The 13,439-nt window shown below is 37.4% G+C and overlaps 1 protein-coding gene across 2 annotated transcripts in view; it reads right to left on the bottom strand.

Moving 5' to 3' along the window:
* The window catches only part of LOC149834557 (phospholipid-transporting ATPase 2-like), a 220,273-nt gene extending 211,712 nt beyond the window's left edge, over positions 1-8,561 (bottom strand). For both annotated transcript variants that reach the window (XM_090011481.1, XM_090011482.1), the window contains exons 1-3: positions 8,401-8,561; positions 3,260-3,519; positions 2,318-2,531 (exon numbers count right to left, since the gene is read on the bottom strand). In XM_090011481.1, the coding sequence (XP_089867607.1) occupies positions 2,318-2,531; positions 3,260-3,384 (339 nt within the window). In that variant the 5' untranslated portion in view covers positions 3,385-3,519; positions 8,401-8,561. The remainder of the gene's footprint in view (positions 1-2,317; positions 2,532-3,259; positions 3,520-8,400) is intronic.
* Between the last annotated feature and the right edge of the window lie 4,878 nt (positions 8,562-13,439).

Raw genomic sequence — 13,439 nt, 5'->3', positions numbered from 1 at the left:
ATAAATATATATATATATACATATACTTATATATATACATTCGTATATATATAAGTATATATACGTATATATGTATATATACATAATATATTTTCTGTTTTGTATAAACCAAAAACCCGATAGGGGTGTTTTGGTAATTCCACTTGTACCTTTTCTTTTTTTACTTTTTCTTTCTTTCTTTTTCCCCTTTTTCTTTTTCCTTTTTACTTTTTCAGTTTCTACATTTTAGGACCATAAGGGGCCCCACCTATCTAGTCGTTGGGGCCCCAACAGTCATATTTATGACCGTTGGGGCTCCCAACGACTAGAAGGGAGCCCCCTTTATGGTCCCCCTTTATGCTCTCCTCCTCTATATATAGAGGAGGCTCCCCCTTGTAAATGTATTGGGTTTTCACCCTTCTTTTCCTTTCTTCAATAATATCCAACTTATGACTTTAAGTCATTTTCTACTTTTGAGAGTTTTGTGTGTGCACTTTTAGTGCTTGTGTTCTTGGCTCTTGTGGTCACTCTTAAAGAGTGTCTTTCGCTCTATTGGTGCTTCCGCCTCTTTTCATTACACTTAAGACCCTGGGTGTGCCCTGGCTCTAGCAGGCTCGACTGAGTCGAGCCTGACCGCCTGACCCAGCCCACTCGAGCTGGCGGCCAAAAAGGGTAGGTGGGCTTGACACAGTCGAGCCCCACCCGGCCAACTAGAAACCCAACAGGGCTCGACCGTATCGAGCCCGAACAAGCCCACAAAGGGACCAAGTTGAAGGCGAGGACCGAGCTGGGCTCAATATTGACCGAGCTCAACTCGGTCAGGCTTACCCAGCGTGGCTAGGTCACTGTCGTAGGCACTGGCCAACCCACAGCCGAGCCAAGCCAGGCTCGGTTCTGCTGCCCAAGATGGAAAGAAACCAAGCCATGCTCAGTTCCTGGGCAAGAGGGGAACCGAGTGCCGCCCACGCCCGGTCGTACTCATAACCACATTAGGTCTCAAAGGTGAACAGCCTCTGATGGCGTGAGAGAGAGGACAAAACCCAAGCCTGGCTCGGGTTCAAGACAACCGGCCACCACCATTGATGTAGCCAATAAAAAAATCCTAAAATCAAAAAGGAGGGAAGGGCTCTGCCCTTCCCCACCCCCAGCTACGCCAGTGTCGACGGCAGTGGACAACAATGGCAACTCCCTGTTGTCGTTGCAGTGGCTGCCATTGGCAGCCACCGAAAAATAGAAAGGGGGAGATTCGTAGAGGGAGAAGCTGAGGGACGAGAGAGGGCAGGAGGGAGAGGGAGATTCGTAGAGGGAGAAGACGAGGGACGAGAGAGGGCAGGAGGGGCAGCGCCCTCCTGCCGAGTGTTAACAGAGAGAGGGGGCAGGAGGGCGAGAGAGAGAGGGGGATACTTACAGAGAAGGAGACGAGAGGGTGTTGGGCTGCACCGGCAAGGCGGTCCCGGCGAGGTGTGTCGAGACCTAGTGCGCCGACGAGAGAAAAAGGGAGAAAGAAGAACGCCGGGAGGGGGTTCCGGTGTAGAGCAGGGCCTCCGGCAAAGGGGGATCCGGCGAAGGTCTGGCGAGCAAGAGGGGAGAGACAGGAAGAGCAGAGGAAGGCAGGAGGAAGGGGGGTTTCGGCGGTGATGTCATGTTTATTTTCATGATAAGTTTGAATTTTGGTATATTTTGAGAAACAAACAGTATCTAATGGTCTACGAAGCAAAAGTAAGAAGAAAATGTCTGATAAGTTTGAATTTTGGTATATTTTGAGAAACAAACGGTATCTAATGGTCTATGAAGCAAAAGCAGAAAATGTTTGATTTAAGCCCCTTGTAGAATTCATTTGAGAAAAATGGCGTAAAAAGAAAATCCATAAAAGAAGAAATAATCATCAGTTGACAAATGGTATTAAAAAGCAACAATAAGGTTAAAGAGCAGGAAACACAAAATTATGTAAATTTTTCTTGAAGGTGCTTTCGTCTTTTTACAAACATGACAGCTAAGGAGTTGTCTGATATGGTAAGCAGTTGCAAAAGAAGACCTTAAACATGAAACTAAGAGAAGAATAAGAGAAAATTGAACACCTGTCAAATTACATTACTTGCATGAAAATAAATTGCACAATCTACAAAGCCAAACTGGTATAGGAAAAACCAAGCGTGGTTGCCTTAGAAAATAAGCTTGTAGATTACTTTTACCAAGAAACATAAACTCGGAAAGAAATTGCAGATCAGATGCCAACAAATCAAAACAAATAGAAAAACCATGCATTTTCAGCCTGTGAACGCTAGGGCTTCTCTTGTTACAAATCATGTATCAGCAAGTTACTGAAGGATTTCCATACATGCTTCTTGATCCCCTGGCGCACAACCCATACTTCTTTCTCATTTGCCTTCTTGTCAGAGAGATATCTATTGTAATCATCCCAGGCCTCTTTTGTAGCAGACACTGCAAATATGAAGATAAGTGGTCCCCATGTACTTGCAGGATTAACAGGGGTAATAAGTGGCCAGAGTTGGAGGCATGCAATCAGTAAGAAGTACTTGTTCATGAACCGACTGCAAAAGCAGACAAAAGGATAATTAGCCAAAAACTAATATTACATTAAATCGTTAAGAGAGCTATTCTGGCATTCTATTACACCAAAAAGGTTAAAAATTTGATAAAACATCAAAGCCAACCACATGAATGTTTAGAAATAAATCAACTGAAAATTAGCAAAATGATGTATCTTCTGAGTTCTGACCATATTTATTATCTAGCAAGACATGAAATGAACAATTTCAGAGATAACTGCACTATACTAAAAGATCTAAAGGCAACCCCCTCCTATACATCTAACCATAATGTTTCATTATCCGGCACAATAAGCATTCTGGAAATATAAGAACGTTAAAAGGCAACACAGAGTGGTATGACATTATCATGCAGTGATCAGGTTCAACTGTTCAAATTGTTCAAAATCTTATACTAAATGAATTGGTCTACTTGGCGCACATAAGTATTTCTGGCATCTAACTGAAGATGTCAAAGTAGCAAAAGATAAACAGAGGTACCAAATCAAATTGATGTAGTTCAAAATTCTATACTAAATTGAATAGGTCAATTTGGTAATATATGTATACGTGTGTCGTGTATATACATATATGTATATGTATGTATGGCAGAAACACACAAATTTGAAATTCCTTTACAAGATGAGCATAGAAAATTAGAAATAGATCATCAAGGAGATCTTCATAAATGTGAGGAACATGAACTGCAAAAGCAATGATCTTCAAAGTACCTGAATTGCTCCCACAGATTCTTTGGAAGAAAATTAAATACAGTATACTTGCGGTTTGAGACACAGTTGTCACAAAAAGTGTCAGGAGAAAGTTCATTATCATTGATGTAAACATAACGCTTCATCCTTGGTCAGCAACCCACAAGATTATGGAAACATGCTAAAAATTACTTTTGTGAATGTCCCCAGTACTTGTTAAAGATCATGCCTGATTACAAGGCTTGTATTGCAAAGAGATATCCAAACGAAAAAAGAAAGTCCTGCAAGAATAGTTACATCAAGAAAACAAGATAAGTGTTCATTCTTTATATACAAATGCAATAAAAAGAACTGCTATTGGCAATGTAATGCTATAAACTCAAAAAGACATCAGACTATCACCAAGCAAGATGCAAGGGACCACCGCTAACAGAATTTGAAGAATAGCAGGAAGATTCTTTATCATATACAAGGGTTAGATAACTCTGTCTTCCATGAAATGGTAACAACATACTGTTTTCAGCAACAGCAGAATTGTCACTCATCTTTTCAAAATTTAGTTCAAATGTTTTTACAGGGATTTGCTTGAAGCTATGTCAGTTCAAACACCTTCCAGTAGAAGACAATGAAACACATTTATTCCTTTTTGTAGAACAGGGAGAATCTATCATTGGATATGATAACAGGGCACTAATATCCAAAATAGTGTTCGCTGATTTTTCAGGTCAAATGCTGGTGGTCAAAACTTGTTTAAAGAAAAATATATATGGAGAAATGGCAGATATTTGCAAGCATTGGATAAGGTGGTCAAGAACCTCAAACAAAGTTTTCGATCAAACATGGTAAGCATCATTTCTCTTCCCCTTTGGAGGGATAGATCGTGTACTTTTCATTCACTGTGTCATAAGTTTTCCACTCTTTTCTGCTGACAAAGAACAAATCATGTTCAGTTAAGGATTTGGTGGATGGATATCAGTAGTTGACACATCTCTCTTTCCAAGGAGATCAGACAGCCCTTGAAATCATACAACGGATAGCCTGAACATTTTGGTTAGCTGGATGGTGAACTGGCAAGAAGATAAACATACATGGAGAAGTACTAACCATAGTCACAAATATCATTCTTAGGAATTTCTCGGCAAGGGAAAGTCTCGGGAGATTTTGAAAAAAAAATCTTGGATAAATCTCGGGAAATTTTCAGTAAAATTAAAAAAGAAAATAGAAAAAAGAAAAAATAACAAAAATGTAATCACATTATTTTAGACTTCCAAAAGACAAATTTAATGAACATCATTTATAAGTAAAAATTAACAACTTATTAATATTTGTTTCCGATAGAACCGGGAGGTCAGTGAACCCATTCCCTTTTTTCCAAGGTTTTAAAACTCACCAAGTCAACTCGTTGACTCGGCTCGGCTCGGCCCTCCAGCGAGTCAACCCGGCAAGGCAAACTCGGTTTGCCAAGACTCTGGCTTGGCTCGGCCTGACTCGGGCGAGTTCTGGGATGTTTGAAATTTGAAATTTGATTTTTGAGTTTCAAATTACAGTTTCAAAATATATAAGTACATATATTTTAACAAGGGTTACCCCCAGATTTTGTATAAAAAAGAAAATAAAAATCATTTAAATCCATAGAATAAAATCGCCATGTTGTTGGAACTACTGTTCACCCGGTGCTATCAACTTATTCTAGCAAAATATTTTAAAGAAATGATTCTCACTATATATGGAGGGTCAAATGTGCCTATAGGAAGTCACATTTAGGTTTCATCATCCATTTGTTATGTGAACAAGCATTGTACAGATTCAAATATTAGTAGTCTTTTTATAGTTGTGCTATTAATATATTTCCTGCATAGTTTTCATACATGAGAAAATTGCTTATTTATGTTGTTATTGGGCATACTGTAAACTTTCAATATGCACATATATCCCTATTTTACATTGATGGATTTGTTAGAGAGAGAATTGAAACTTTTAAAACAAGCAGCATATATGATTGGCCATTTTAGGAACCGTAGGTAGTAGCAGACTGAACTCATGGTGACCACATCCTCTAATTCAAGTCATGAATTAGTCAAAGTGCTTGTATAGATATCAAATTCAAGCAAACCTCTATAGCTCTTTGCAATTGTTTTTATATTCTTACAGACATTTGGACAGTAGTGATACTGTCTCTTGGAACGTTAGCAAGTGGGAAAAATGGAGTGCCATGTTGATTACAGTTATGGCAAAGAAATAGAAAACTAGAATTGCCTCCTTACCTATTCCTTTGCTATTCAAAGTACATTTCCAGAATGTGGCTAAGAAATGGACTTAATGATTATCTATTCCATGATGTGCCTTATGTAGAGGTTATAAAATGAATATCATTGTATCAGGGCACATATTTGTCCATATGTCCTTTCTGCATGCCATATTAAGTCATTCTACAAACCTTTATATGTTTAAATGACAATTTATATATTGTTTTTCTTTTAAAATCAAAAGTTAACAAAACCCGGTCTGAGTCACCAAGTTGACCCACCGAGTCACGAGTCGAGTCCCGAGTCACTGGGTTTTAAAACCTTGCTTTTTTCTGTCATGTTGTTTGAGGATTGAGTGCAGCCTTATATGAAAATCCATGAGTTTCATAAAAACCTTTTGTGGCTGCGAAAGTAAAGGAGAATGGCTAACACTTGATTTGTGCTTGCACAAGAAAAATGACGGCGCTGCAGGTTGTGCAAAAGAAAAACTTGGGTTTTAGCATTAGTCCTAGCTTGTGTGCATGAACATGGATGGCTTTGTGTTGGCAATTTTAGTGCATGAAGAAGGATGAAGGTGGTTGTGCATAATGGTGCTGCAAGGTGGGTATAAGATGCTATGCATGTGAAACACCAAGACGCATTGGACAAGCCTTCTATTGTACTGAATCACATCCAGCTGGTGGCTCCGGCCGACACCATCACGTCCTCCGGCTGGTACCCCTCTGGCTAAGGTGGGTTTCCTACCCTGTTCTATAGAGACCTAGAGAGAGGAGGAAGAACCCTCCTGATACCAGAGAGAGAGAGACCACAAGTTGGAGGTTGGTTGCAATGGGTGCGAAGGCTCATTTTCTGTTGGGAAGGAGGGATGATACATTTTGTGCATATTTTTGTGACTTGCCTTAAGTTGTTAGTTGTTACTGACATGCTTATCTTTTGCAGGTTTTGGGAATAGACCCATATTGATAGTACAGGGAGGAGAATCCTCCCTACACGTCTATAAAAATGCCTCAAAAGTTTTAAACTTCACATACTAAAAGAACCAATCAGGCTGGGTTGTGAGCCCATTGGTGTCAAAATTAAAGTGTGATTATATCACAACTTATTGAAAAATGTGTGATATAATCGCGAGATATTAAATAATACTGATATTTTCAATATATCACGTATAAAATGGGAAAAGGTCGAGAAGTATATTTTTCATGTTTTTTTGAGAGAAATTCAATTTCTCACCACTATTTGTGACTATGGTACTAACAACTCAGTATTCACTATGAAACCTTGTCACAGGTCCTTTTTGGAGTGTGTGTTATGCCATTTCCAATGAAAGCTATTTGGAGTTGGGACCTATTAGAACCGAGGTGTTCACTTGACCGACTTCGTTAGATCAGGCACCAATGAGGGAATATACAAAAGAGAGGTTGTCATCCTGCTAGTACACACATCATGTGTTCATGTGAGTTGAGTCATCACATCATATTTTCTGGTGATAACTGTATTTTGATATTTATTCAAATCAGCCAAGCTAGAGCTGATGGACAGGTTTCAACGTCATGCAATTCAACAGGTCTCACTTTAGCATCATGGTTTAGCACTTTGGGAGAAAGGTGAAGTTTGTCTGAAAATGATGGGGATTTTTGTTTTCTTGGTTTGGATGGCTCAGAAATATTTTGAGGATAAGAAATCTAATATCAAGAGTTCAATGCTAGAGACTGATCTGCCTTGGATAGGATGGTGTAACAGTTTCTCCAAGGTTGCCAAAGTAGGAAGCAAAAAATGATAACTGATATGAGAAGCGAAACCAAAAAACTAGGGACTTTAGGCCTATGTGAATTAGGAAGCAAGAAGTACCTAGGAAATATTTGACGTAAATTTAGGAAGATTTTCAGGATTCAGATGTACAAGTAGTTAGTTGTCATACCACATCTAGTCCTATTGCATCGTAAGCTTTATTCTTTAGAAAAGTGTATAATCCAAAAAAATAATCACGATATAGCTATATAGGAGTTTATCATGTGTACTAGATATAAAGATGATAATTAGCATAAACATATTAAATTCAAACAAAAATCATTAACGAAAATGGATAGTGAATAATGGATAACATTTTGTATAACAAATATTCAAGTTATATGAAAAAAGGGTAGCAAATCTTCAGAATGTTTACCTTGATGTAATGTTTTAAATGGATTACCTAAAATGACTTAAAAAAAACATTCGTTATATAAAAAATGATGTATCATTTATAGGCTATAGCTTACGCCTGGATTCCACTAAAATAAATCAACCCCAGTTCCCTTCTAATAGGAACCATAGAACACGGTAATGCTTTATGTGTGGTCTGAGATTTGCTCAGATCAAGGACTTGATATCATACTCAAGCATGATAATGACTCCCATGTTTTGCCAAGACATCAACTATAATTTTCTTAATTGAAAACTAAAACAGCAAACTGGAAAACCTGATACGCGACACGTTATTATATATGGTGATCTAGAAACCAGAAATTCAGATAGCGCTCTCAGATACGATGTTCATAAAAAAAAATATCCTAATCTGAATTTTCTGCGGATTTTTTCAATTATATTTATTGTCATTGTCACAATCTAAATATTCCACAGGTTCATAAAAAATCGAACTATTCAAACGATGATCATAGGCAAGAGCATAAATATACTCCAAAAATAAATAAATAAAAATGGGTACACGAGGCGCTATTTCCAGTATCTATTTCTAAATACCCTTGAAACTGGTATTGCAAGTTCTTGAATTGACAACCTCATTTTTTGCAAAGAAAAACACATTGGAAATCTTCCGCCTTCAAATTCCCACCATATAATCCACAGAGAGAGAGAGAGAGGGATTCAGGCTTAGAAAGAAGAAAAATGCCAAAGAAAGATGAATTTGCCGTTTGATACCTTGCGATTTGGATGGGAGAGATGGGTCGACGGCATGGAGATGATGGCGCGCCCCTTCCACACACAAAGAGAGAGGGCGGCGTGAAACCGATGAGGAGGAAGGGGTGGCGGTGCGCGACGTCAACGACAGGAAAACGCGTTGGAGTCGGGGATGATTAAACAACAGCTTGGGTGATTCCAACTCTTGATTGTCTCAGAATTTGGGGTGGTTCCCATATCAGTGAACAGAAGTTTAAAGTGGGGGGAAATTGAGATTTACGCAATATCACAAAGACACGAGAACGCGCTATGCGGGGTTCGACTCGAAAGTTCGAAAATTTTTGAAAAGTGTTCTCGAGGACACGGAAATTTTTATTTTTTATCAACAGAAAAAGTAATTTTTTTAATTGTAATATTATAAAATACATTTTTATTGAAATTATAATGCTTAAAAACTTTTAAAATTTTAAAATATTGCCCCATACATGTCATTATCCATATCCACGTGTCTGCTGGTGACACAAGAGACACGTCACCAAAATAACGTGTTCCTGTGATATAGTTTATGCCTGTTAAAACAGGGTTCGGATTCGAGTCAGATGTGGCTAATGCTGGATCCAACCAATCTGATGTTGGCTAAACGGTTTTGGTTTAGAATATGATCAAATTTGGATATCCATTGGATTTACTAGCAAAAAATCAAAACCACATCTGCGTTCAGTTACAATCGGATGCGATTTTGGCTTACCAAATCTTACTAAATGGAGTTATATGCAGTAGGATACCCAATCAAATCCGATCGGTTGACATTCTTAGACGACGATCATTTTTCTTGTTGAATTTTGACTTCGTTTTGTGTTTTGTCAGCAAGATATTGGCAATAATTTTATTAAAACTTAAATAAAACGTTTGTAAATAAATAACATAAATAATTTTGTACGTACGATATGAGAATTTACGTCTATGGATATTTGTAGTTTTAAACACCTAACAAAATATCACTTTATTAAAAAAAATCGTGGATATTTGGCACTATGTTGACTGGTGTCAATGGGTCGGGTTTGACCCAGACCCGAACTGTACCAAACCCTATAGGGTAAGGGTTGGGTGATAAATAATAAGGCCCAAGTACAATCTGGGTTTATCCTGAAGCCTCCATTAATATATAGAGTCGGGTATGGTTTGTGAAATTGCATACCAGACACAGGCCTGACCCGAGTTCAAATTAAGATCTGCAATTTTTTAATGTAAAAATAATAAAAAATAATATTTTACCAGGTTTGGTTCATATAATCCTTATAGGATCCGGATATGGTTTCTCTTACGATGGGTTCGATAAGACTCGAAGCCGAACTAAGTATCATCATCTCAAATCAAGTTTGGATCTGGTTTCACCTGAGTCCAAACCAAACCAAACCCATTGACACAATAAACTATGATAGCCTCATCTTCATCCCAAAATTGGCAGGGTAATAGGAATAAGTTGTGTACAAACGGATTACATGATGTCCCACTCATACCAAATTTGAATCCAATTCTTAAAAGCAATCAATATATTAATTCAAATCAAAGTCCAAATCAAAATAATATCCAATGATGTAGGGTTGGCCACATATGCAAATAATATCCAAAAATTATGGTTGAATCAGTGCCTAAAATATGTGGTAATGCTGAATCATCAAAGCATGTTATATGTTCCCCCCGGAACACGTAGGTGTGTGTTCTCGGGTCTGAATGAGCACCATGTATGTAAGCACATGGGGCTCATTTCTCCGTGTGTGTTAGCATCACTTAGCATCGAAATCTGGTGTGTTTGCAAAGGCTTAAGTACCCTTTATCACCATTAGCGTCATAAAACGTTGTTTTGAGTAAAGGACAAAAATGTCCTCCCGCCGGAAAAGGTTAAAATCATCATCGTTTTTGCCCTAAAGAGTAAACTCATATGCTTTAACATGAGCTCCTCGCAATATGTCGCCCTAAACGTTACGGATCACCCTTTGACGACACACCATATGTTGTAAGAGGAGCTCCCTTTGACGATGCATGATGTCGTCCGGTATATATGAGGGTTATATAAAGTACCAAAATATAATGAACATTGAGAATGAAAAAGACTAGAACAAATTGTTGGATATTTATTATGTAGAGCTTGATCCATCTGATATTGAAGATGAAAAGCAAACAAAGAAAGATGAGGAAGAACTAAAGATGAAGAAGAATAAGAAGAAGAAGGATGACGAAGAGAAGGAAAAGCAAAGGAAGAAGGAGGAGGAGAATATAAACTACGCGCACTTATGTGGCAAAAGGATTTCTTTCTGCCGACTATGCAAAATTAAATCTACATGCACATCATTCTTCATGTTATCTGTCATGATTGTCAGTTGCATCATACTATACTATACATTGAGTTGTTATTTACCTTGCCAATTAAAGAAACGACTTATCGTATATGTGTGTTGAGGATAGCAATTCATGTGACAATGATTTAATGACAGCTACGACACTGTAAAATTATTTCAATTTTAATCACTAAATGAACAATTATTTGAATATGCAAATTGTCACCGCAATCACGCAATAATATAAATGTCGCACGTACACGTTTCAACATCATAATATAAATATCTTATAAATCGACACTAGCAAATACATAATATGTTACAAATCGATATACATATCGCATAATATATTACAAATCGATACAAAAATTCATCATAATAGCTTACAAATCGATATTAACAAACAAAAAATATCTCGCAAATCGATTGTATGTTACTATAACCGTGATTTGTGTTATACTATTCCAATATTTTTTATACAAAGGCAAATCGTTGTGGCCGACATAGACATCATTGCGTAAATCACATAAATCCTCAACCGAAATTCAGGTCTCACAAGGCATATCGATTTTTGACAACGAGTGGGATGTGAAATGATGTTTCATTTATAAATGAATGACACATATTTTCGTAACAAAGGCAAATTGTTGAGGCGATTTATGATTTATACATTTAAAGCAGCAACGATTTATACATTTAATGCATTAGCGATTTATGATTTATAAAGTTACCAAGATTTGTACTCAAGTTTGCTAAATCGTACAATGATGTTTACTGTTGAAGCCCAAACGTTACAACAATATATACTTATGAAGGGTGTGATTTCTTCATCGATTTGTACATTTAAAGCATCAATTTGTATGTTTAAAACAAGAATGATTTATACGTTTCATTCAATAGCGATTTATAGTTGTTGACGATAGCGATTCATGTGACAACTATTTAATTACAGGTGCGACGCTTTGAAGTGATTTCCATAGAAATCGCTAAATGAGCAACAATTTGAACACACAAATGGCAACCTCATGCCGCTATAATGTAAATTTTCTCACGCATAGGTTTCAATTACATATTATAAATATCTAACAAATCGACACTAGAAAGCACTTAATATTTTACAAATCGGTACAAATATCGCATAATATATTACTATACCTAACCCTATACCCTAAACCCTGAACCTTTAATATCTTACTAAACTCTAACCTTAAACCCTAAACCCTAAACCCTAAATCCTTAATATCTTATTAAACCCTAATGCTAAACCCTTAATATATTACTAAACCCTAACCTTAAACCCTAACCCTAAAACCTAAACCCTAAACCCTAACCCTGACCCTAAAACCTAAACCCTAAACCCTAACCATAAACCCCAAACCCTAACCTTAAACCCTAAACCCTAAACCCTTGATTTGTATGCTAATTGTATATCAAATTTCACATCAATTTGTATGATATTTGATCATCGATTTGCGTTATACTATGACAATATTTTTGTAACAAAGGCAAATCGTTGTGGCCAATAAAGACGTCATTGCGTAAACCACCTAAAATGTAAACCGCTTAAAGGTATATGTTATTTTATTATAAAATCTTTGGAGGGTCCCATAAGCAGTAAACTCCTCTGCTATAAAAGGATCTCCTCGCAATATTTCCCCCTAAATGTTCCACAAAAAACTTTGTCGTCATCTGCTTTCGCCGGAGCACCCTTTGTCATCTCGTTGAGTTTCATGTAACCATATGTTTTTATGATTTATGAAGTACCATGATTTGTACTTAGGTTTGCTAAATCTTACAACGATGTTTTTGTATTGTGCAGGTTACCAATGGCTTACATTTGTAAGAGAAGAAACACTTTGGTGTTAGAGGGAATGACTCTTGACGAAATCGTCGAACAATATGCTTTGTATGAGCAATTAGAAGCGTACTACAGAATAATGGCACTTGAGAATGATAAAGAAAGGGAGCAATTGCTGGTAAAGTATAGAGCAGAGCCTAATCCGTCAGATATTGAAGATGATAATCCAACAAAGAATGACGAGGAAGAAGTAAATATGAAAAAGAAGAAGAAGGATGACGAAGAAAAGCAAAAGCAAATGAAGGAAGAGGATAATAGAAAAAAGCAAAGGAAATCAATGTTGGAGAAGGAGGAGGAGGATAGGGAAAAACAAAGAAAGAATAAGGAGAAGGAGGAAGAAAAGCAAAGTCAAAAGGAGGAGGAGGAGAAGAGGGAAAAGCAAAGGAACAATAAGGAGAAGGAAGAAGAGAAGCGTAGGCAAACGAAGGAGGAGGAGAGAGAAAAACAAAGAAAGAATAAAGAGATGGAGAAAGAGAAGCGAAGGCCATTGAAGAAGAAGGAAGAGGAAAGGCAAATGAAGCAGATTCAGGATGAGAAAGAGAAGGAAAGACAAAGGAAGGAGAAGAGGATGAGGAAGAGAAGGAAAGTCAAAGGAAGGAGAAGGAGGACGAGGAAGAGAAAGAAAGATATAAGAAGGAAAAGGAGGATGAGGAAGAGAAGGAAAGACAAAGGAAGGAGAAGGAGGACGAGGAAGAGAAGGAAAAAGAAAGGAAGAAGCAGGATACGTAACGATGATACGAGCAAATGAAATGACGGTTGTTAAAAGTGATTTGATACGTAAATCGCTCCAGTCGACCATGATTTACTGTGATAGGTATTATTATGTATAGTGATTACTATTTATAGCGATGACTATGTATAAT

Source organism: Nuphar pumila, chromosome 6 (genome assembly GCF_984573655.1).
Source record: "Nuphar pumila chromosome 6, dmNupPumi1.hap1.1, whole genome shotgun sequence".
Taxonomy (NCBI): Eukaryota; Viridiplantae; Streptophyta; class Magnoliopsida; order Nymphaeales; family Nymphaeaceae; genus Nuphar; species Nuphar pumila.
This window is presented reverse-complemented; position numbering and strand designations above follow the sequence as displayed.